The sequence below is a fragment of the Pristiophorus japonicus genome, chromosome 7, assembly GCF_044704955.1.
Source record: "Pristiophorus japonicus isolate sPriJap1 chromosome 7, sPriJap1.hap1, whole genome shotgun sequence".
NCBI lineage: Eukaryota > Metazoa > Chordata > Chondrichthyes > Pristiophoridae > Pristiophorus > Pristiophorus japonicus.
The window spans coordinates 242561432-242586428 of NC_091983.1; the positions used below are offsets into that span (position 1 = coordinate 242561432).

The 24997-nt window shown below is 47.5% G+C and overlaps 1 protein-coding gene across 1 annotated transcript in view; it reads right to left on the reverse strand.

Annotated features, from left to right (window-relative positions):
- The window catches only part of LOC139266712 (dynein axonemal heavy chain 8-like), a 2132242-nt gene that overhangs the window by 835657 nt on the left and 1271588 nt on the right, over window positions 1–24997 (reverse strand). Inside the window, exon 38 of the mRNA XM_070884298.1 lies at window positions 5625–5687. Coding sequence (XP_070740399.1) covers window positions 5625–5687 — 63 coding nt within the window. The remainder of the gene's footprint in view (window positions 1–5624; window positions 5688–24997) is intronic.

Sequence of the window (24997 nt, forward strand, 5' to 3'; positions counted from 1 at the left end):
TGGCAGTGAACTACTAAGTAGCTGTTTGGTGTTTAAGTAAATTTTAGTAAGTAAATTAATTTAAGGGTTAAGTCATGGCAGGAGAGTTCGGACCCATGTCATGCTCCTCCTGTGCTATGTGGGAAGTCAGGGACACTTCCAGTGTCCCTGACTACTATGTGTGTGGGAAGTGTGTCCAGCTGCAGCTCCTGACAGACTTCATAACAGCACTGGAGCTGCGGATGGACTCACTCTGGAGCATGCGCGATGCTGAGAATGTTGTGGATAGCACATTTAGTGAGTTGGTCACACCGCAGGTAAGGGTTAGGACAGATAGTGAATGGGTGACCAAGAGACAAGGCAAGAGCAGGAAGGTAGTGCAGGAGTCCCCTGTGGTCATCTCCCTCGAAAACAGATGTACCGTTTTGGGTACTGTTGGGGGAGATGACTTACCAGGGGAAGACAACAGCAACGAGGTTCATGGCACCATGGGTGGCTCTGCTGCACAGAAGGGCGGGAAAAAGAGTGGGAGAGCTATAGTGATAGGGGACTCTATTGTAAGGGGAATAGATAGGAGTTTCTGCGGCCGCAACCGAGACTCCAGGATGGTATGTTGCCTTCCTGGTGCAAGGGTCAAGGATGTCTCGGAGCAGCTGCAGAGCATTCTGGAGAGGGAGGGTAAACAGCCAGTTGTTGTGGTACAGGTAGGTACCAACGATATAGATAAGAAGCAGGAAGAGGTCCCACAAGCTGAATTTAGGGAGCTAGGAGTTAAATTAAAAAGTAGGACCTCAAAGGTAATAATCTCTGGATTGCTACCGGTGCCACGTGCTAATCAGAGTAGAGGGAGCAGGATAGTTAGAATAAATACGTGGCTTGAGCAGTGGTGCAAGAGGGAGGGATTCAAATTCCTGGGACATTGGAAGCAGTTCTGGGGGAAGTGGGACCTGTACAAAAGGGACGGTCTGCACTTGGGCAGAACTGGAATTGAAGTCCTGGGGATAACATTTGCTAATGCAGTTCGGGAGTGTTTAAACTAATATGGCAGGGGGGTGGGAACCTATGCAGCGAGATAGGGTGAAGTAATATGGAGTCAGAAACAGATGGTAGAAAGGTAAAAAGCAATAGTGGAAGGCCGAGTAAATAAAGGCAAGAAACAAAAAGGGCCACACTACATCATAATTTGAAAAGGACAAATTGTGTTCAAAAAACAAGCCTCAAGGCTTCGTGTCTTAATGCAAGGCGTATCCGTTATAAGGTGGATGAATTAACTGTGCAAATAGATGTTAACAGATATGATGTGATTGGGTTTACAGAGACGTGACTCCAAGATGATCAGGGCTGGAAACTCAACATCCAAGGGTATTCAACATTCAGGAAGGATAGAATAAAAGGAAAAGGAGGTGGGGTAGCATTGCTGGTTAAAGAGGAGATTAATGCAATAGTTCGGAAGGACATTAGCTTGGATGATGTGGAATCTATATGTGTAGAGCTGCAGAACACCAAAGGGCAAAAAACATTATTGGGAACCCCTGTGTACAGACCTCCAAATAGTAGTAGTGATGTTGGGGAGGGCATCAAACAGGAAATTAGGAGTGCATACAATAAAGGTGTAGCAGTTATCATGGGTGACTTTAATATGCATATAGATTGGGCTAACCAAACTGGAAGCAATACAGTGGAGGAGGATTTCCTGGAGTGCATAAGGGATGGTTTTCTAGACGAATATGTCGAGGAACCAACAAGGGGGGGAGGCCATCTTAGACTGGGTGTTGTGTAATGAGAGAGGATTAATTAGCAATCTCGTTGTGCGAGACCCCTTGGGGAAGAGTGATCATAATATGGTGGAATTCTACATTAGGATGGAGAGTGAAACAGTTAATTCAGAGACCATGGTCCAGAACTTAAAGAAGGGTAACTTTGAAGGTATGAGGCGTGAATTGGCTAGGATAGATTGGCGAATGATACTTAAGGGGTTGACAGTGGATGGGCAATGGCAGACATTTAGAGACGGCGTGGATGAACTTCAACAATTGTACATCCCTGTCTGGCGTAAAAATAAAAAAGGGAAGGTGGCTCAACCGTGGCTATCAAGGGAAATCAGGGATAGTATTAAAGCCAAGGAAGTGGCATACAAATTGGCCAGAAATAGCAGTGAACCCGGGGACTGGGAGAAATTTAGAACTCAGCAGAGGAGGACAAAGGGTTTGATTCGGGCAGGGAAAATAGAGTATGAGAGGAAGCTTGCAGGGAACATTAAGATGGACTGCAAAAGCTTCTATGGATATGTAAAGAGAAAAAGGTTAGTAAAGACAAACGTAGGTCCCCTGCAGTCAGAATCAGGGAAAGTCATAACGGGGAACAAAGAAATGGCAGACCAATTCAACAAGTACTTTGGTTCAGTATTCACTAAGGAGGACACAAACAACCTTCCGGATACAAAAGGGGTCAGAGGGTCTAGTAAGAAGGAGGAACTGAGGGAAATCCTTATTCGTCGGGAAATTGTGTTGGGGAAATTGATGTGATTGAAGGCCGATAAATCCCCAGGGCCTGATGGACTGCATCCCAGAGTACTTAAGGAGGTGGCCTTGGAAATAGCAGATGCATTGACAGTCATTTTTGCAACATTCTATAGACTCTGGATCAGTTCCTATGGAGTGGAGGGTAGCCAATGTAACCCCACTTTTTAAAAAAGGAGGGAGAGAGAAAACAGGGAATTATAGACCGGTCAGCCTGACATCGGTAGTGGGTAAAATGATGGAATTAAATATTAAGGATGTCATAGCAGCGCATTTGGAAAGAGGTGACATGATAGGTCCAAGTCAGCATGGATTTGTGAAAGGGAAATCATGCTTGACAAATCTTCTGGAATTTTTTGAGGGTGTTTCCAGTAGAGTGGACAAGGGAGAACTAGTTGATGTGGTGTATTTGGACTTTCAGAAGGCTTTTGATAAGGTCCCACACAAGAGATTAATGTGCAAAGTTAAAGCACGTGGGACTGGGGGTAGTGTGCTGACGTGGATTGAGAACTGGTTGTCAGACAGGAAGCAAAAAGTAGGAGTAAATGGGTACTATTCAGAATGGCAGGCAGTGACTAGTTGGGTACCGCAAGGTTCTGTGCTGGGGCCCCAGCTGTTTACGTTGTACATTAATGATTTAGACAAGGGGATTAAATGTAGTATCTCCAAATTTGCGGATGACATTAAGTTGGGTGGCAGTGTGAGCTGCGAGGAGGATGTAATGAGGCTGCAGAGTGACTTGGATAGGTTAGGTGAGTGGGCAAATGCATGGCAGATGAAGTATAATGTGGATAAATGTGAGGTTATCCACTTTGGTGGTAAAAGCAGAGAGACAGACTATTATCTGAATGGTGACAGATTAGGAAAAGGGGAGGTGCAACAAGACCTGGGTGTCATGGTACATCAGTCATTGAAGGTTGGCATGCAGGTACAGCAGGTGGTTAAGAAAGCAAATGGCATGTTGGCCTTCATAGCGAGGGGATTTGAGTACAGGCGCAGGGAGGTGTTACTACAGTTGTACAGGGCCTTGGTGAGGCCACACCTGGAGTATTGTGTACAGTTTTGGTCCCCTAACTTGAGGAAGGACATTCTTGCTATTGAGGGAGTGCAGCGAAGGTTCACCAGACTGGTTCCCGGGATGGCGGAACTGACATATCAAGAACGACTGGGCTTGTATTCACTGGAGTTCAGAAGAATGAGAGGGGACCTCACAGAAACGTTTAAAATTCTGACGGGTTTAGACAGGTTAGATGCAAGAAGAATGTTCCCAATGTTGGGGAAGTTCAGAACCAGGGGTCACAGTCTAAGGATAAGGGGTGAGCTATTTATGACCGAGATGAGGAGAAACTTCTTCACCTAGAGAGTGGTGAACCTGTTGAATGCTCTACCACAGAAAATTGCTGAGGCCAATTCACTAAATATATTCAAAAAGGAGTTAGATGAAGTCCTTACTACTCGGGGGATCAAGGGGTATGGCGAGAAAGCAGAAATGGTGTACTGAAGTTGCATGTTCAGCCATAACTCATTGAATGGCAGTGCAGGCTTGAAGGGCCGAATGGCCTACTCCTGCACCTATTTTCTAAGTTTCTATGTTTCTAACACTCAAACCGCTAGTCATGGAAGGGGCTGTCACCTCCATGAGCGGCACCTCCTTCAAAATCAGTACAACAGTGGGAGCTTCATCCAGCTCCATACCCTCCCCCTCACCCCCATGTTCTTGGTCTGGAGGGTTGGATTGGAAGATGTTCTCTTCAGCCTCATCCTCGTCTGAATCTTCTTCTGCATTGTCAGGATTGGCCTCAAGTTCTGCAAAAGATAACAGAATAGTCAAATGGTTAGCAGCAGAGAAGGGGGCAGGGTGGGCGGCATGAGTAGGCTCAAACATCGCAGGCCAGGCAGCAGGCTGATTTGAAGGACCATGATAAATTTGCATGACTTACCCTCTCCCCCAAGTGTGGGCCCAGCTTGTGCAGTGGTGATTGTTTTTTCCAGACAGGACCCATCAAAGCAGCAACCCTCTCTTCCAAGGGTGTCAGTGGTGCAGATTTGCTGGGCCTCCTCCGGTTCGAGTTCTTTCCCTTTTATTATGTGCCACCTACCTCTGCAAAGATGAAAATGTAACTTTTTAGAGAGGGTGTCTTTCTGCTGTGTGGGATGTGCAGATGGTCACATTTACAATTGCAATTGCAATTCCATTGACTAAATGAAAATATTACTTACACCAACTACTTGACCAAGATCCTGCCATTCCTTTTTACATTGGCCTCCAGATCTCGTGGCGGTCACCACTGCATAGTAATCTTCTTCAACTTGGTTCCAGCGTTTCTTCATTTCTTTGGGTGGAACTTTTATGTGACCTCTGTCGGTGTCCAGCTCTTGCCATCTGTTCTCAGTCACAGTAACAAGTGCCTCCACTTCTTCCTGTAAGAAATTCTTGGTCCTTGCACCGCGTTGCATCTTGTATTGCTCCAGCTGCGATTTTTCCAATGCTCTCACACAACACTCGATGTTCTCACACACACAACTGGCTCTTTAAAAATGGCTGATTGCCAAATCCAAGCTGCACTGAGCATGCGCGTCCATTGAAATGACATCAAAAACGTATCTTTTTTCCCCCGCGCATGCACTGAAGGTGTGGCTTCGTTTTTCGATACAGACAGCAGGCTCAAGCCCCCGAGGTGACTGGACATGCTGCGCGGCAGCAAATTTGAATTATACATCGGGGAAACTTTGGCAAAATATTTCTGCCGCATTTCAAGCCTAGAAAAACGAGCGTAACTCTGGCAATACGCCAGAAAACGGACTTGGGGAAAATTGAGCCCTTAAAAAGTACTTTGATATGGACTTGAAGTGCTGTAACCTACAGGGCTATGGACCAAGATGCTAGAATGTGGGAATAGGCGGGAATGCTCTTTTTCATCTGGCACAGACAAGATGGGTCGAATGGCCACTTCTGTGGCGTAAATTTCTATGATTATATGGTTTTATGAAGGAAAACTTTAGCAAAATGCAGATAAGCAAAACCTTATAACAGAACAATTAAAAACTAAATAGATTATGAGTTTTTCTGCTGCTTAATTGCATTTAACAATTAATTCATACACAGTTACTATCTTTAACTATTACCTGACAGATCTGTAATCTGGTGCTGGCTTCTGCAGGTGCAATACCTGGAACCATCGGGCCTTCCTAAAACAACATAATACAATATCATGTTCACAAAATTGTCTACATATGTAGAAAGGATAATGCACACTTATGAATAAACTTCAAGGCAGCAATCAAAGGATTAAGATGTTATAACAAATATCATTCAAGACTGATTTATTGCCTTAAGTTTCTGAGATAAACACACAAAATAGTGAATTGGCTTGAAAGTGAAACTATTTGCTTATGTAACAGTGACCTCTTTTCAGAAATTAATCCATTGGTTCTAAATCACTGAGGACTTCATAAGGCACTTTCTAAATACATATTATTTCTTTCTTTGAAACAGAAATTCATGGCATGCAACTTAATAAAGAACATTTTATGAAAAGTACATCAGGTTTATGATGAAGGAATACTACATTGCGTTATAAGACCTGTAGTATTTTAATGCAATTTTTATCACTAGATAACAGAAAAATTCACAGGGGGAGAGTTTGGCTGCATCTGCCCAGCAAAAATGGAACAATAGCATCCTAAAGCAGTGGGGAAAAACTTGTCGCCCCACTCCCACTCCCAATACGGCTGATGGTGGTCGGAACGCCTGCATGATTCAGCCATAGGCCCTTTTGCTATGCAAATTGGAATCTTATGATATACATAGGAGCCCTATTGTCAGTTTGAGATACAACTGGATGAAGCAAGCATTGTGCAAACTCCAGTTTCAGCTGGCGGTCCTGTCGCACAAGAACCTAAAGGAAAAGTTTTAAATTATTTTTCTATGACCAGAAGGAGCAGAAGTTCCCTTCTGGGCTCCACAAAAATAATGTTGGTTGCTGCCACACCAGATTTCCCCAGCCTCTGTGAACAGCAGCTCCTCCCGAACCCACCTTGCTGCCAGCCAGGTTGGCCTACAAGCTGCCAGATATTGTGCGGCCTGGAGCAGGTGAGCTGTAGCAGGTGCCCATTTGGCAACCACAATGCCTCCAGCTACATGGTAATGGACACAACCCTCAAAATGGACCAAATCTGCCATCAGAAATAGCAGGTGGCAGACACCGTGTTCTGTCGGTCGACTCGCTGATTGTTAAAATCTACCCCACTTGCTCTAATGATATAATAATCAATTTCTATGAATTAAATTAGACCATATATACACTGATCCAAAAAAGTGCAAAATAAAATTCTATAAAAATTAGTACAGTAACATGCTACTGACATTCTGTCATATGTAAAATATAAATTATGGCATTTCATGGTATATGATTTATATCCCGTGAGGAAACATGTTTTCCTGCACAAGGACCAGTTGGGGTCTGGCCTGCACCAGGCATGCCCCTGGATCATGCTAACCACCTCCTCATCACTCTCAACAATTCCCTCCTCTCCATCATGTCCTTCATCATACAATCACAAAGGCACACTGCTGCATCTCTGTTTCTAATTCTAAACACACTCACCTCTACAGCACTCTTCACACATTGAGTACTTATGCCTCCAATGCGGTTTCATAGCATCTGCGTAAGAACATAACATAAGAAATAGGAGAAGGAGCTGGCCATAAGGCCCCTCAAGCCTGCTCCGCCATTCAATAACATTATGGCTGATCCGATCATGGACTCAGGTCCACTTCCCTGCCCGCTCCCCATAACCCCTTATCCCCTTATCGATTAAGAAACTGTCGAGCTCTGTCTTAAATTTATTCAATGTCCCAGCTTCCACAACTCTCTGAGGCAGCAAATTCCACAGATCCACAACCCTCTGGGAGAAGAAAATGGGCGGCCCCTTATTCTAAGATTATGCCCTCTAGTTCTAGTCTCCCCCATCAGTGGAAGCATCCTCTCCGCATCCACCTTGTCAAGCCCTCTCATAATCTTATACGTTTTGATAAGATCACCTCTCAATCTTCTGAATTCCAATGAGTAAAGACCCAACCTACTCAACCTTTCCTCATAAGTCAACCCTCTCATCTCCGGAATCAACTGAGTGAACCTTCTCTGAACTGCCTCCAAAGCAAGTATATCCTTTTGTAAATATAGAAACCAAAACTGCACACAGTATTCCAGGTATGGCCTCACCAATACCCTGTATAACTGTAGCAAGTCTTCCCTGCTTTTATACTCCATCCCCTTTGCAGTAAAGGCCAAGATTCCATTGACATTCTTGATCACTTGCTGTACCTGCATACTAACCTTTTGTGTTTCATGCACAAGTATCCCCAGGTCCTGCTATACTGCAGCACTTTGCAATCTTTCTCCATTTAAAGAATAACTTGCTCTTTGATTTTTTTTCTGCCAAAGTGCATGACCTCACACTTTCCAACATTGTACTCCATCTGCCAAATTTTTGCCTACTCACTTAGCCTGTCTATGGGCTAGAACCTCCACTTTTGTGGTTATCACCCAAAAATGGGTGATATTTCTAGCGTGGGTGTTAAAAAAGGGTTTTCAGATCGTCGGCTTCTCGCCCATTCTCAAAGCACCTAGACTCCACTTTTGAAAATGGGCGTTACCGCGAGCGATATAAGATGGGTGGTAGTGTTACATTTTTTAGACCTTCTGCCGTAAAGTGTGGACTTCCTTAGCAATGGCATGACAACGCTCGATACTCGCGATTCTGGAGGTCAAGGGTCATCATGACATGCGCAGAAGAGGAGACAGAGAGAGAGGGAGCTCAGAGGGACTGAAGGCATGGCTGGGTGTGGTGTGGCTGCTTTGGGAAGAAGGAGGGAGACTTTAGAGCTTCACAGCAAGTAGGCAAACAAAAAGTAGCTGTTACCAGCCACATATTTGACCTAATTTGGTCTATAATGGAGAGCGAGGAGTTGGCATCATAGTACGCTGTGGAGACTGACGCAGGAGAGAGCAGTGAGCTGGGAGACGAGCACATTGGTGGGTGCAAAAGAGCCAGGAGGTTCTCAGATGAGCTAAATTCCTCCCTCCTGCAGGAGGTCAAGTTATGCTGGTGTGATTTGACACAGGGAGGGCGTGGGAAGCCCACCCCAAAGGCATACCAGAAGATATGGACCGAGATAGCAGAGGGTGGTCTCGTCAGTGACCAACGAGGTGCGTGAGGGAAACCAGTGCTGAAAACGATGGAACATCCTTGTGGGATCCACAAGAGTAAGTATTACATTGATTTACATGTACTTATGTATTTATATAATTTGATTTATAACAGTCATGAGTAACTACCATCAGGTGTGAGGTCTTTTACTTTTACCGGGAATGTTTTACTCAAAAAGCCTGCGGTCACAGTGCCTGTCTTTAGGTAAAGAAGGATAATTTTCATAATAATAATGATTACATCTGTCGGTTATGTGTTGTATCAGTCTCTGTGACAGTGCCTAGCAATGATATCATGCAATGCTCTCATGCCATGTCATCCTGTCACCTTTTACAGAAGAAGTTATCGACGATGAGGTCCGTGCAGAGGCGAACGGGTGGGGGACCACCAGTCCCCAGCGACATCACTGACATGGAGGTGCGGGTGCTCGCAATCATGGGGAAGCACCCCCGGATAGCCACGGATGCATCTGCAGATCCTGAGGTGATGCCACGTGAGTAAAGCTTACACCTTGTGTGATGTGAAGTCAATAGATGCCACACCCACTCATATCCGAACAATCATAGATGATAGATGATTTCTAAAAGTGTCATAGAAATAATGCTGGCCCAATGAAAATCATTGCAATGCAAATGTGTTGATGGTCATGAAATGTGATGTCTGCGATGATTTTGAGAGCAGTGGTGCTTTTGTCGTTCATACGCCGTGTGTAGCGCTGGACTCACTTTGTGATGCAGCATCCCCTTCTCCTGTAATGGGCTCATTTGTGTTTTTCAGCTCATCCAGCAGCGTGTCCCATGGCACGACCACAGAGGCCAGAAGGTGGGGGCGAGGGGCAGGAGTCGACGGACAATCCTACATCTGGTGCTGAGGAGCTCCGATTCTCGACTGTCAATCTGCTGGGTCTGTTCTCCATGGATGAAAGCGCAGATTTCGAGGAACCTGCATCGCCATGCTCCAGAAGCCATTCCACCCCAAGACCATCTAGTGGTCCTTCGGTCATTCCCGCCTCCACTCTGGAGGTACTGGCCCCAAGCATCTCATCACAGGGCACCCCATTTGTCCCCAGGACAGCGCCGACTCCGCGGGGGTCCCGTGGACATGGCAGGTCTGTTCCACGAGCGCCACATGTCAGCGGAGAGATGGTACAGGAGGACTGTAGACATTGATGACCAGCTCATCGAAGCATTGGGGGGCATATCCCGACAGCTGGCCACCATGACCCAGTACATTCTGTGGATGGCAGAGGCCCTGGATGCGATAGCCAAAAACACTGCTGCCACAGGCCTCCCTGTGGTTCCCGAGCATGGCACACCACCCGTAGGTTCCTTCCATCAATGCGAATGACAGATGAGAGCAAGGACCAAGCTTCTGCTTCTGCATCAGAGAATGTTGCCCCCTCTGCATCCCCCACTCCCGTACCCGTGCAACGACTGCATCTGCCTTCATCCCCCCCAATGAGGCACCATCTGAGGAGCTCCTCAGCCAGGTACCGTGGAGCGAGGAGGGGAAGGGATAGAGGATGATGTCTGCAGGTGATGGCGGTGTTATATCTCCATCTGGGTGTATGCAATTTGTTGCAATATATGGGGGCTGGGGACAATGCTCCTGCTTTGAATTTGTATTCTGTGTTGCTGGACATGTTGAACATGTGATTGATGTCAATGGTGGAAAAAGTGGAGTGTGGGCAGGGTTTGGGTGTTAGTGGCTGTGATACTTATGATTTCAGACCAATGTTGGTATTAAATTTTTGTTATTGAACATAACCTTGTTGCGCATTGTCTCAGATAACTGCACTGTTATACACGGTTGATTCCTTAACATGAAAGGGTTAAATACAACTTAATATCAATCAACGTAAACTTTAACTGGCACCAAGATGATGGGCACCATTGATGTCTGAGCTGCACACACACAGCAGTGTGTCAGCGTTGTCACTCACATCAACGCACTTTCAGACAAATCATTCAGATTTCAGCTCCTCACGTATGAGTGGGATTTTAAAAATGCCAGCCACACCGCTGGCATTCGTTCAGAATCGTTCCACTTTTTTTTGGGCGAGCGATATTGTGGGCGATATGTGTGCGAGGTGGGGAAAGTGACGGTGGGCGATCTCCTGGGCATTTCACCAAATGTGCTCTTTACGACAAAAAAAGTGGGCGGGCGGCATTATTGAATTTCGGCATTAATTCCGAATGGAATGTAACGCTGGGCGACATTATGGGCGTTGATTTCGCCCATTCTGATGATTCCGCCCCAAAAAAGTGAGCGGGCGGTCATATTTTTTTCCGGCGTTAGCTATATGGGGAAAGTATATGGGCGATACATGGGCATTATATGTCATTTCAGTGGTAAAATGGGCATTAAGTGGGCGTTAAGCATGCAAAAAAAGTGGAGGTTCTAGCCCTATGTCCTTTTGCAGATTTTTTGTGTCCTCCTCACACATTACTTTTCCTCCCATCTTTGTACCATCAGCAAACTTGGCTACGTTACACTCAGTCCCTTCTTCCACGTCATTAACATAGATTGTAAATAGTTGGGGTCCCAGCACTGATCCCTGTGGCACCCCACTAGTCACTGATTGCCAACCCGAGAATGAACCATTTATCCTGACTCTCTGGTTTCTGTTCATTAGACAATCCTCTATCCATGCTAATATATTACCCCCAACCCGTGAACCTTTATCTTGTGCAGTAACATTTTATGTGGCACCTTGTCAAATGCTTTCTGGAAGTCCAAATACACCACATCCACTGGTTCCGCTTTATCCACCCTGTTCGTTACATTCTCAAAGAATTCCAGCAAATTTGTCAAACATGACTTCTGTCATGTATTCAACCAGCATTGTAACCCATGTATAAACTGACCGAAGTTGTACACTGTGAGAACATTGACCACTAGGTGGTGAACTTGTGGGAGACACTCCTAACCTAAACCTTCAGATATAAAAGGGGAAGCTCCACCCACTTCCTGCATTTGAGTGCTAAGGAATAAAGGACAGGTCACAGACTGACCTCCTCTCAAGCATGGGCCTCGTGTGCATTTATACTGTATAGTAAGGACGTATCAATGGCGACAAGAAACTGGGATTTAAACCACGCGAGCATGGCCACTAGCAGAACAGATGAGAGGTACTGTGTTAAGGAATGGTTGGGACAGAGATTCAACATTGTTAAAGCAGCACACAGTTCTCCAGGCAGACAAGGGCAGTCGTGCATGCCCCAACATGTTGTCGAACCCAGAGGGGGAGTTCGACAGAGACAATGGCAAGCTGAACGGCGATTCACGCCATTGCAAGGGACAATGCGGCCAGTAATGGGGCCATCAACACTTAAGGGCAATAACAGGGGCAGTCAGGGATGATCGACTGGCAAGGGATCTTTTGTTTCAAACTGCAGCTTATGCTGGAGGCGTGGAGGCACACACTCAGCCGGAGTTTGCAGAGATGAGCAAAATACCTGCAGAAATTGCAGAAATGAACGCTGGGGGAAATTGCTGGAAGCTGAAGTTCAGCGAGTTCATGTGGAGCACGTATACAGTTCATACACCAGGACACCACCGATAATGATGAAAGTGCTCCTCAATGACATCCCAGTATCAATGGAGTTAGACACGGGAGCCAGCCAGTCCCTGATGGGTATCAAACAGTTCGAAAAGTTGTGGGCGTCCAAGGCCAGGAGGCCAAAATTATCGCCGATTGACGCACAGCTACGGACTTACACAAAGCAGATCATTTCTGTGCTAGGCAGCGCCACAGTAGTCGTGACCCACAAAGATTCGGAGAACAGACTGCCACTCTGGATTGTCCCAGGGGACGGTCCCGCACTACTGGTGAGGAGTTGGCTTGCTGTCATGAACTGGAAATGGAGCGATGTCAATGCAATTTCCTCTGTGGAGCGAGTATCATACTCACAGATCCTGGACAAATTTTTATGCCCCAGATGGGCAGAGAGGTGTTCATCAGAGAACTCCACAATGGGCACCCGGGCATTGTCACGATGAAGGCAATTGCCAGGTCACACGTTTGGTTGCCAGGTATAGACGCAGATCTGGAACTTTGTGTTCGCAGGTGCAACACGTGTGCCCAGCTGGGCAATGCGCCCAGGGAAGCCCTCCTTAGCCCCTGGCCATGGCCCGCCAAGCCTTGGTCACGCATCCATGTGGACTACGCAGGTCCTTTCATGGATAAAATGTTTTTGGTTGTAGTAGACGCCTACTCCAAATGGATCGAGTGTGACATTTTAAATTTAAGCACATCCTCTGCCACGGTAGAAAGTCTGCGGGCAATGTTCGCCGCCCACAGTCTACCGGACATCTTAGTCAGCGATAATGGCCCGTGCTTCACAAGCACTGAATTCCAGGACTTCATGGCAGGCAATGGAATTAACCATGTTAGAACGGCATCGTTCAAGCCGGCCTCAAACGGCAAGGCAGAACGAGCAGTGCAGATAATCAAACAGGGGATGCTCAGAATCCAAGGGGGTTCCCTACAAACCCGCTTATCACGCCTCCTGTTGGTCTATAGATCCCGACCACACTCGCTCACAGGGGTTCCACCCGCAGAGCTGCTAATGAAAAGGACGCTCAAAACCCGGTTATCCCTTATACACCCCACCATGAAAGAAATTGTCGAGAGCAGGCGCCAGTCACAATATGACTACCATGACAGGAATGCGAGGGCGCGATGTATTGATGTAAATGATCCTGTTTTTGTCCTCAACTATGCTGCAGGGCCCAAATGGCTCACAGGCACTGTGGTTGCCAAAGAGGGAAATAGGATTCTGGTAGTTAAACTTACCAATGGACAAATCTGCCGCAAACATGTGGATCAAACAAAAAGAAGGTTCAGCAACCCCATAGAAGAAGCAGAGGAAGAACACGATGTAGAGTTCACTCCACCACAGGTGACCGAACACAGGAACCAAGTGGAGGAGAGCCCAGTCACTGTGGGCAGTCCAGACAGGCCTGAGGGACCGCAAACAGCAGACACTCAGGCCAGCGCCCAACAACTGGAGCCCCAACTCAGGCGCTCTACAAGGGAGCGTAAGCCACCAGAGAGACTCAACCTGTGATCCCAATAAGACTTTGGGGGGGGAGGTGATGTCAAGTATTAAACCAGCATTGTAACCCATGTATAAACTGACCTAAGTTGTACACCGTGAGAACACTGACCACTAGGTGGTGAACTTGTGGGAGGGGTAGGTCCTAACCTAGACCTTCAGATATAAAAGGGGAAGCTCCACCCACTTCCTGCACTTGAGTGCTCAGGAATAAAGGATAGGTCACAGACTGACCTTCTCTCAAGCATGGGCCTCGTGTGCATTTATACTGTATAGTAAGGACGTATCAATTTCTCTTTCATAAAACCATGCTGACTCTGCCTGACCGAATTATGCTTCTCCAAATGGACTCCAATATTTTCCCAACCACAGATGTTAGGCTAACTGGTCTATAGTTTCCTGCTTTTTGTCTGCCTCCTTTTTTAAATAGGGGTGTTACATTTGTAGTTTTCCAATCTGTTGGGACCTCCCCAGAATCCAGGGAATTTTGGTAAATTACAACCAGTGCATCCACTGTTGTGTCCTGTGGAAATGTATTTTTTATCTAAGCTGTATCACACTGTATTTTTGTGCCCTTTTGATATGAAACAAAATGGAGTCCTGGTCCTTCCAGAAATTTCTGTAACAGACAGTAGATTTGCATAAACAGCTAAACCTGGCTTGAAACAGCTGGTAACTAATCAATGGCCACCAGACAGCTAGGAGACAAGTCCTGCTGAGACAAGTACCACCCATGGTGCTCTGCTATTGTCCATGCAACACCAGTTCTACTCCGCCCCACCCTTTTCGAGATACTCAAACCACCAGCCATTATCTCTTGTAAAGACCTCATCCATTTCATGCAAAAAGATAACTGACCAGGAAACTGGACAATCCTGACACAATGCAATGCCGGGACTAGCTCATTGCCACACTCTCATCGAGTAATGGCTGACTGGCCAACTAATAACCCTGACAAAAGGAAATATTTCAAAACCATGTCAGGACAAGGATGTAGTAATTAACTCTTTATCTGTATTCAGTTACTGCAAGACAAAGCCAATACGCAGGAAGAGGCCATAACTTGGGTTTTTACTGTATAAATATCTCGTGAAATTGTACCATTTGGGAGGTCTCCACTTTGCTTTTGACGAGGTGATATTTTTCCCTTGCTGCAAGTAAAATTAGAGGAACATCTGCCGGGCTGAAGGCGTCTGAGTCGTATATTGTGAGTCGAGATTTCGACAGTCCTTACACACTACTATAAATTCACACGAGGCACATCCTGCAGATAAAGTCACTCCGTGACCTAACCTTTATTCACAGGACCAAGAAGTAATGAAGGTGGGTGGAGCTTCCCCTTTTATACCTGAAAGACCAGGCCAGGAGTGTCTCCCATAAGTTTACTCACTGTGGTCAAGGTGTGCATTTCTTAGGTGTATAGAGTATGCAGTGTTGTTGCATGAAGGTTACAGTTACATGAAGGTTACATACATGACATCACCTCCCCCCCCCCACGTCTTGTGGAGTCAAAGATTAAGTTTTTCGGGCGGTCGACACTCACTCGTGGAGCACCGCAGTTGGGGCTCTGGTTGTTGAGTCTTGGCATACGTCTCTGTCCTCTGTGGTGATTCCGGCTTGTCCGGGCTGGCCGCAGGGACTGTGCATGCTGCTGAAAGTTCTTGTTGTTCATTCACTGGCGGTGGTGTGGGCAGCATCTCATGATCTTCCTCAGGTTCCTCAGTGTCCATGCTGAACCTTTTTTTTACTTGGTCAAGATGGTTGCGGCATATCTGTCCATTGTTAAGTTTGACCACTATGACCCTATTCCCCTCTTTACCAATTACAGTACCCTCAAGCCACTTGGGCCCCAAAGTGTGATTAAGAACAAATACAGGGTCATCGATTTCTATACATCTCCCCTTTGAGTTACGGTCATGGCACTCATTTTGGGACTGGCGCTTGCCCTCAACAATGTCTGACAGGACTGGATGAATGAGGGCCAGCCGAGTTTTTAGTGTACGTTTCATGAGTAGTTCCGCGGGCGGGACTCCCGTGATTGAATACAGTCGGGTCCTATAGGCCAGCAGGAGGCGCGATTGGCGGCATTGAAGGGAGGGTCCTTGAATCCGGAGCATGCCTTGTTTTATGATTTGCACCGCACGTTCCGCCTGGCCATTGGAGGCCGGCTTCAACGGTGCTGTCCTGACATGTTTGATGCCATTACCCGACATGAACTTCCAGAATTCATAGCTAGTGAAGCATGGGCCGTTGTCGCTAACTAGGATGCCCGGCAAGCTGTGGGTCGCAAAGACCGCACGCAGACTCTCCACAGTGGTGGATGTCGTGCACGAATTCAAAATGATGCACTCGATCCATTTCGAGTACGCATCAACAACAATGAGGGGGCCCGCGTAGTCTCCGTGAATACGTGACCATGGCCTGGTGGGCCAGGGCCATGAGCTGAGTGGGGCCTCCCTGGGGGCATTGCCCAGCTTGGCACACGTTGTGCGCCTGCGAACACAGTGTTTCAGGTTTCAGGTCTGAGTCAATTCCCGGCCACCTTATATGTGACGGGACAATGACCTTCATTCGCACGATGCCTGCGTGCTCGCTGTGGAGTTCCCTGATGAATGTTTCCCTTCCCTTCTGGGGCATGACTACCTGGCTGTCCCATAGTAGGCAGTCGGCTTGGATGGAGGGCTCATCCATCCGTCTGTGAAACGGTCTGACCTCCTCAGGGCATGCTCACTGTGTGCGGGCGCCCAATCCCCAGTCAGGACACATTTCTTAATCAAGGATAGGAGGGGATCTCTGTTGGTCCAGATTTTGATCTGGTGGGCTGTGATGGGGGAGCCTGTGTTGTCAAAAGCATCGACAGCCATGACCATCTCAGCGCTTTGCTCCGCTGCCCCCTCAGTGGTGGCCAGTGGAAGCCTGCTGAGCGCGTCAGCGCAATTTTCGGTGCCTGGCCAGTGCCGTATGGTGTAGTCATACGCAGCCAGCGTGAGAGCCCATCGCTGTATGCGAGCTGACGGATTGGCATTGACAGCTTTGCTGTCTGACAACAGGGATGTTAACGGCTTGTGGTCCGTTTCTAACTCGAACCTTCTGCCAAAAAGGTACTGGTGCATCTTTTTCACCCCGTAGACACATGCGAGTGCTTCCTTTTCAACCATCCCATATCCCCTTTCTGCTTGGGAGAGCGAACTGGAGGCATAAGCCACAGGTTGGAGTTGGCCCTCATCATTACTCTGCTGCAATACGCACCCAAACCCATAGGATGATGCATCACATGTCAAAACCAATTTCTTACAGGGGTTGTACAGGGTCAATAGCTTATTAGAACAAAGTAGGTTCCACGCCCGATTGAACGCCTGTTCCTGACAGTCCCCCCAAACCAATCGCAATCCTTATGCAGGAGCACGTGTAGCGGCTCCAACAATGTGCTTAAGTTCGGCAGAAAGTTCCCGAAATAGTTCAAGACTCCCAGAAATGAACACAACTCCGATGTGTTACCGGGCCTGGGCGCACGACGAATCACCTCAGTTTTGGATTCGGTAGGCCAGATTCCGTCTGCGGCAACCCTTCTGCCCAAAAGCTCGACCTCTGGAGCCAAAAACACACACTTGGACTTCTTTAGTCACAGGCCTACCCGGTCCAGTCGGCGTAGCACCTCCTCCAGGTTGTGGAGGTGTTCCTCGGTGTCTCGACCCATGATAAGGATATCGTCCTGAAATACGATTGTTCCAGGGATGGATTTGAGCAGGCTTTCCATGTTCCTTTGAAAGATAGCGGCTGCTGAACGAATGCCAAACGGACACCTGTTGTAGACAAACAGCCCCTTGTGCGTGGTGATGGTCATCAGTAACTTGGATTCTTCGGCCAGTTCCTGGGTCATGTAGGCTGAAGTGAGGTCTAACTTGGTGAACAGCTTGCCACCTGCCAGCGTGGCAAAAAGATCCTCTGCTCTCGGAAGCAGGTATTGGTCTTGTAGTGACACTCAGTTGATAGTGGCCTTGTAGTCGCCACAGATCCTGACCGAGTCATCCGTTTTTAGGACAGGGACGATGGGGCTTGCCCAGTCGCTGATTTCAACGGGCAAAATATATCCCCTCTTTTGCAACCTGTCCAACTCACTTTCAATTTTCTCCCGCATCACATACGGCACAGCTCTGGCTTTATGGTGCACTGGTCTGGCGTCCGGCGTGATGCGTATCACAACTTTGGTACCTTTGAAAGTCCCGACACCTGGTTGAAATAGTGACTTTAATTTCTGTAGGGCCTGTGAGCATGAACTTCGCTCCCCAGATGAAATGGCGTGCACATCTCCCCATTTCCAGTTCATCTCGGCTAGCCAGCTCCTCCCCAAAAGCGCGGGACCATTTCCTGGGACAATCCAGAGTGGCAGCCGGTTCTCTGATCCATTATGTGTGACCACCAACATTGCACTGCCTAGCACTAGGATGATCTCTTTGGTGTACGTCCATAATTGCATGTCAATGCGTTCTAGTTTGGGTCAGCTAGCTCTGAGTGGCCATAGTTTCTCGAATTGTTGGACACTCATAAGTGACTGGCTGGCCCCTGTGTCCAGCTCCATGCGTACCGGGATGCTGTTTAATAGGACTTTCATCATCATAGGTGACGTTTTTGTATATGACCTGTAGATGTTTGCCACTTGAACCCGCTGAACTTCAGCATCTATTGCTGTGTCCCAAGCATCACCCTGCCTTGCAGACCCCTCTTGTGGTTCATCTGCCTCATAAATTAGCCTCGCTGCGGGCTTCCTGCACATTCTGGCTAAATGTCCACTGATGTTACATTTCTACAGATGAATTGTTGGAACCTGCAGGTTTTTGCAGCATGTCTGCCCCCGCACCTCCAGCATGAGCTGAGATTGTTGTGAACAAAAGGGCTGTTACCAGGCATTCCTCTCTGATTGTCTCTTTGATTACTCTAAAGCACTCTGTTAATGGGTGTCAATGGCCCCATCCCGGGACGTATTGTCCCTTGTGATGGTGTAATTGTCCGTTCAACCTGCCATTGTCTCTGTTGATGACCCACTCCAGAGTCTGTTACTGCCTGAGTGGTGTTGAATTGCCCTTGCCTGCCTGCGGGATTCTGAGTCGCGTTTACTCTGTTAACTCCCTGCTCCATCGCCACGTTGGTAGCAGAGTTGCGTGCGTATATTATCTTGGTTTCCTCCTCCCCTGCCATGAAGGTCTGAGCCATCAATGCCACCGCTTCCAAGGTCAAGTCCTTGGTCTCAATTAGCTTTCTGAAAATCCCGGCATGTCCAATGCCCTCAATGAATAAATCCCGTAACATCTCCCTCCTGCAGGCGTCTGTGAACTTACAGAGGCTGGCCAAGCGCCGAAGGTCCGCAACAAAGTCCGGTATGCTCTGTCCTTCCCGACGTCAGTGTGATTAGAATCGGTGTCGGGCCATGTGTATACTGCTCACCGGTTTGAGGTGCTCACCGATCAGTTTGCTGAGCTCCTCAAAGGTTTTGTCTGCCAGCTTCTCAGGTGCGAGCAGGTCTTTCATCAGCACGTACATCTTCGGTGCACAGATGGTCAGTAGATGCGCCGTTCGCTTGTCAGCCGCTGCCACTCCCAGCCAGTCCTTCATGACAAAGCTCTGCTGGAGCCTCTCAACGAAATCGTCCCAGTCCTCACCAACACAGTACCGTTCCTCTGTGCTACCGGTGGCCATTCTCGTGAGTCGTTGATTCCCGTTTCTCGTCGCCAAATGTTGTGTCCTTACACACTACTATAAATTCACACAAGGCACATTCTGCAGACAAAGTCACTCTGTGACCTAACCTTTATTCACAGGACCAAGAAGTGATGAAGTTGGGTGGAGCTTTCCCTTTTATACCTGAAAGACCAGGCTAGGAGTGTCTCCCACAAGTTCACCCACTGTGGTCAAGGTGTGCATTTCTAAGGTGTATATAGTATGCAGTGTTGTTGCATGAAGGTTTCAGTTACATGAAGGTTACATACGTGACATCCACTATCCCTGCCACTACTTCTCTGAAGACCCGAGGATGCAAGCCATCAGGTCCAGGGGATTTATGTGCCTTTAGTCCCATTATCTGCATGGTCAGTATTGTTTAGGAATGCTAGCGAAAGGTTGTACTAAATAATTCATTTTATGTTAAAGACTTCATTTTGTAACAAGCAGCTTTTCCAGAATCTTCCGGCAACAGAATTCCATAAAATTTTCGCTAAACAGTCCAAATCTCCAAAGCCCCTTCATGGCAAGTAGAAGAGTCATCAATATAACTTTTGTTATTTGCGTTGTTCTGTCTTTCTGGGAGATAGAGCTTTTGTTTGATGAATACATGTTTACCTTTTCTGCACATATAAGGAGTCAAGAGAGCTTTTTGTTATGCCCTGATACCCATCATGGAACTTTTATTACCTGTGGAATGCTGAGCTGATTAAAGTTTGTGTAAACCAAGTTTAATGTATGCACCTGTGAGCATGTTCACAATTTTGTAGAGCTGTTGCAGTCACTAAAAACGGCACTGGGCCTGACACCATTAGATGTGTCAAGGAGGCTTAAGCACGTAGGGCGATCCCGTCCGAACTGAATCCTGTCCAGACAGAATTCCTCATCGGTGCCAAGCCCTGAAACCTCCCTCGGGAGCCGGCACCTCATAACTTGAGCTTCCTCCGGGAAATCCCCTCTGTGCCTTTCAGTTCTGCGGGGAGGGGTTTCCTGTACGGGCTGCTCTTGCACACTCTCCACCTTGCCATCCTTGTCTTCCGTCCGGACACGCCATGGCGCACCATCTTGCCATCCGGAGGAGGCGGGGGTCCCCAATGGAGTGTTCTCTACGTGGGAGTCCTCCCCTTATTTATTGGGGACTTGGCCTGGAGGGTGTTGCACAGAGCAGTCCCGTGCAACAAATTTTTAAGCCGGTTCATGGGCTCCCAGGCCGCCTGTAATGTCTGCGGTCTAGAGGAGTCCATGTTCCTCGTTTTTATTGAATGTGCGAGGTTGCAGCCCTTATTCCATTATTTGAAGGAGCTGCTCCTCAAATTCTGGTTACACTTCAGTCCCACACTCCTGATCTTTGGGCACCCTGTGCGGAGGGGAGCGGGCAGGTCGGAAGGCCTCCTCGTAGGACTGCTCCTGGGCATGGCCAAGGGGGCCATCAGCCGGTCCAGGCAGCGGGCAGTCGAGGGGATCATTCAGCCCGACTGCCTGCCTCCCTTCCGCGGTTACATCCGAGCCAGGGTATCCCTGGAGATGGAGCACGTGATGTCCACTGGTACGCTCGCAACCTTCCACAAGAGGTGGGCGCCGGAGGGACTGTAGTGCATCATCATCCCCGGCAACCAAATTTGAATTTGAACCATATCCAAAGTTTAATTTGTTTAGGTTTATCGGTTTTAGTGACCCCCCCCCCCCTTTTGGCCAGGGGGCATTTGAATAATTTGTGTTTTTAGTGGCTTCAAAAAACAGAACAAAACAAAAAAAATACAAGGAGGCACTTGAAAAGTTTATTGGAGTGTGATCCCCCTTCAATCAGGGAGCACTTAATTACTGATACAACTCAAAATAGCTGTAGAGCTGTTGCAGTCACTAAAAACAGCACTGGGCCCTGACCCAGTTTAGGTGTGTCGAGGATGCTCAAACACGTGGGGCGATCCCATCCGAACTGACCCCCGTCCGGATGGAATTCCTTATCAGCGCCAAGCCCTGAAACCTCCCTTGGTAATCGGTGCCTCACAACTTGAGCTTCCTCCGGGAAATCCCTTCCATGCCTTTCAGTTCTGCTCTTGCACACTTTCCACGTTGCCAGCCTTGTCTGCTGTCCGGACACGCCATGACGCACCATCTTGCCGTCTGGAGGAGACGGGGGTGCCCAATGGAGTGCTCTCTACGCGGGAGTCCTCCCTCTATTTATTGGGGACATGGCCTGGTGGATGTTGCATGGAGCAGTCCTGTGCAATAGGTTTTTAAGTCGGTTCACGGGCTCCCAGGCCGCCTGTAATTTCTGCAGTCTAAAGGAGTCCGTGTTCCATATTTATATTGAGTGTGCGAGGTTGCAGCCCCTGTTCTAATATTTGAAGGGGCTGCTCCTCAGTCTGCACTTCAGTCCCACACTCCTGACCTTAGGGCACCCTGTGCGAGGTGAGCGGACAGGTCGAACGGCCTCCTCTTAGGACTGCTCCTGGGCATGGTCAAGTTGGCCATCAACCAGTCCAGGCAGCGGATGGTTGAGGGGTCATTCAGCCCGACTGCTTGCCTCTCTTCCGCGGTTACATCCGAGCCAGAGTGTCCCTGGAGATGGAGCAATCGGTGTTCACCGGTACGCTCACGGCCTTCCGCGAGAGGTGGGCGCCAGAGGGATTGGAGTGCATCACCACTCCCGGCAACAACATTTTAATTTGAACCATATTGTTAAAAGTACATTTGTTTAATTTGTCAGTTTTAGTGCCCCTTTAATAATGGGGTACTTGATTTAAATTTAAAGTTGATTTACAGGTACAACAAAATAGTTGTAGAGCTGTTGCATTGTGGGTGGCTTAACCAGTACGTGATGTTCACAAGACTCAATAAAACCCCAGTCAATTGAGTCTAGGTCATCCTCAATGAGGTATGCAATTGTGAGCCTAGTGGATGAACTGGTAATGTGTAGTTTGATTGTTAAACCTTTGTTAGTAAACCAATTAGAACTTAATAGCAATGTGTTGCTATGAATTCTTAAGCAAAGAAGCCATGAAACGAATACATTACACCAAGGAAACAGTCAGGGTCTGGCCTGCACCAGGCATGCCCCTGGGTCATGTTAACAATCTCCCCATCACTCTCAACAATTCCCTCCTCTCCATTACATTACACCAAGGAAACATGCATAAGGGGCCTTGTAGCACCCAAAAAACAGAAGCTGCCAGGCACCGTTGTCCCTGTATCTTCAATTTTAGCTACGGATAGAAGTGAGACATTGTAATGTGAAGTTAGGAATGCTCGGGTGTTGATCATTCTGAACGTGAGGTCTCCCACAGTCTTTGCATCATTGCGTCATCATCATAGGCAGTCCCTCGAAGCGAGGATGACTTGCTTCCATGCCAAAAAGGGATGAGTTCACAGGTGTTTCAATGAAGGACCTAATATTCCAGATCCCGAACTACATCATGACGGGTGGAAGATGCCTATGCTTGGATTTTTTTTAACGTGTGGTGGCCGTTGCAAACCAGCCACCACACGGGCTTGACAGAGCTAGGTCTTGGTCCAGTGGCAAGGATTACCCAAGACTAACTGGGGACCAGCTTTGCTGCACAGACCGATTACGCACACATATGACAATGTGGGCTGGCCCGTGCTGCCCCTGGGCCCTCGCCTCTTCTCGGCCCCAGATTCACGCCTCTCTTGGGCCCCGGTCACTTCCCTCTACGGACTCTTGCCGCTCCTTCGCCCCTCCTGCTGTGCCTGCCCGCACTGCAATCAGCGACCTGGCTTTGTAGCCGTCGCTCTCCTGCAGCAGCACGCGCTGCTGCCTCCAATGGCCCCAGCTTGCTGATGGCCTTGCAGGCCGGGACCGAGCCGATTTCATTGTGTGTGTTGTCTTTGAGTACCATTTTCTCTAATAAATCTGCATCCAGAACGATCATTCCAGGTACAGGGACAACGGGGACGAAATTGTGCTCGGGAGCGCCTGTTTTTTGGGTGCTACAATGCCCCTTAAGCATCAATAATGGTGTCCCCAGCACACATGCACACTTCCAATGGGAATCATTGATGTGTTTTAGTTTCAAGAAGGACCAGTCACCACTGCAATTTGATGCCATCATCGACAGATATATCCGAAGAGCTATTTCAATGTGAGAAAAGGTTTATGTGAGGTATATATGGAGGAATTGGTACATTTTCAGCCATGCTGACTTAGTTTGTTTGACACAAATTGAGGTTTGAAGCTCTGTTAAGGATGCCACCAAGCTAGAAAACTGGATGAATTCACTTTCAATAATAGGTTCCAGATCTTTGGGATAGGAATGGGCAAGACTTGCTGTGGTTGCTTGATCTCTTAAGACGAGAGAGCGGCTAGCTTGGACAGGAATCCAAACTTACAGTTGATTTCCTTGTATGCTTCAAGGCTGTGTTTCAAGGTACTGATTAGTTGATCAATGATGACAAGGAACACTTCAGTTTTGAATTTCTCCTTGGGTGACAGCACAGTGTTTTTAGCATCCCCATCGGCATAGCGGTGTTTGCATACCTGGATGCACCTCTGAGCTGAATTGTACTCGTGGCCACACAGTTTAATCCCTAGGTCTTTGAAGTCCTCAAACTCTGTCTGCTAGGTCTTGACAAAATCGACAAGGGATTCGAGTAAGGACACCATGGCATTCAGATTCAAGCCGGTCTCTTGAACCGAGAGATTGGTCAGGTGAAAGCGCTTCAAGACTGTGTTCCAAATAACAATGAGAATAGCTGAATCCAGTTGGCCCAGTTTGTCAAGCATCAACTGAGCTTCATTTCGACATTCAACTTTCTGTTCCACGTCAGTTGCCAAGGATTGCAACACTTAGCATATGGGAGTGTAACCTTTGAGCAGGGCTGACACTGTTTCATACGTTGCTAACCGTCGAGTAGCAGAAAGCTGTTTGATGACAGACAGCTCTAATAGGCTTTAGTTTTTCATAAAGCAGTCGCCAGCGATATGTCGATGCAGGAAGAAAAGTGTACAATGCCAAAAATCTGACGATCACTGGGCTGCATTAGGCACTGTTTTTCCCCATAAGGTTGAGTGAGTGCGCTGCGCATGGTATAAATGTTGCATATGGACATTGCTCTTTGATGATAGTTTGGGCACCAATGTATTTCACATTCATATTTGAAGCTTTATCATAAGATTGGTCACCTGACAAGTTCCTGAGTTAACAGCCATCTTGGAGTCTGTGTGTTTGTGAGGCCATAAAGAATATATAACATTGGCAATGAAGGATGGAAAAATCGGATTACCTAGCTGAAATCTTTGTTGGTGGATGATTCCAACCAAACAACAGAGGGACTAGAGAGGTCCTTTGTTTGCAGAACAGTTAAAATCCAAGGTAAATTACAAGCACACTTGGCTGAACTGCCAAAGTCCAGAAGGCCGTGCCTATGGGAATAATAGGGTGCTTGGGGGAGTTTCAACATGACCGTGAGACTTTCGGAGCGAATGTTGAGCAGCTAGAAATATTTTTCACTGCGAATAGTATCATTGAAGTCCCCGATGATGAAAACTGT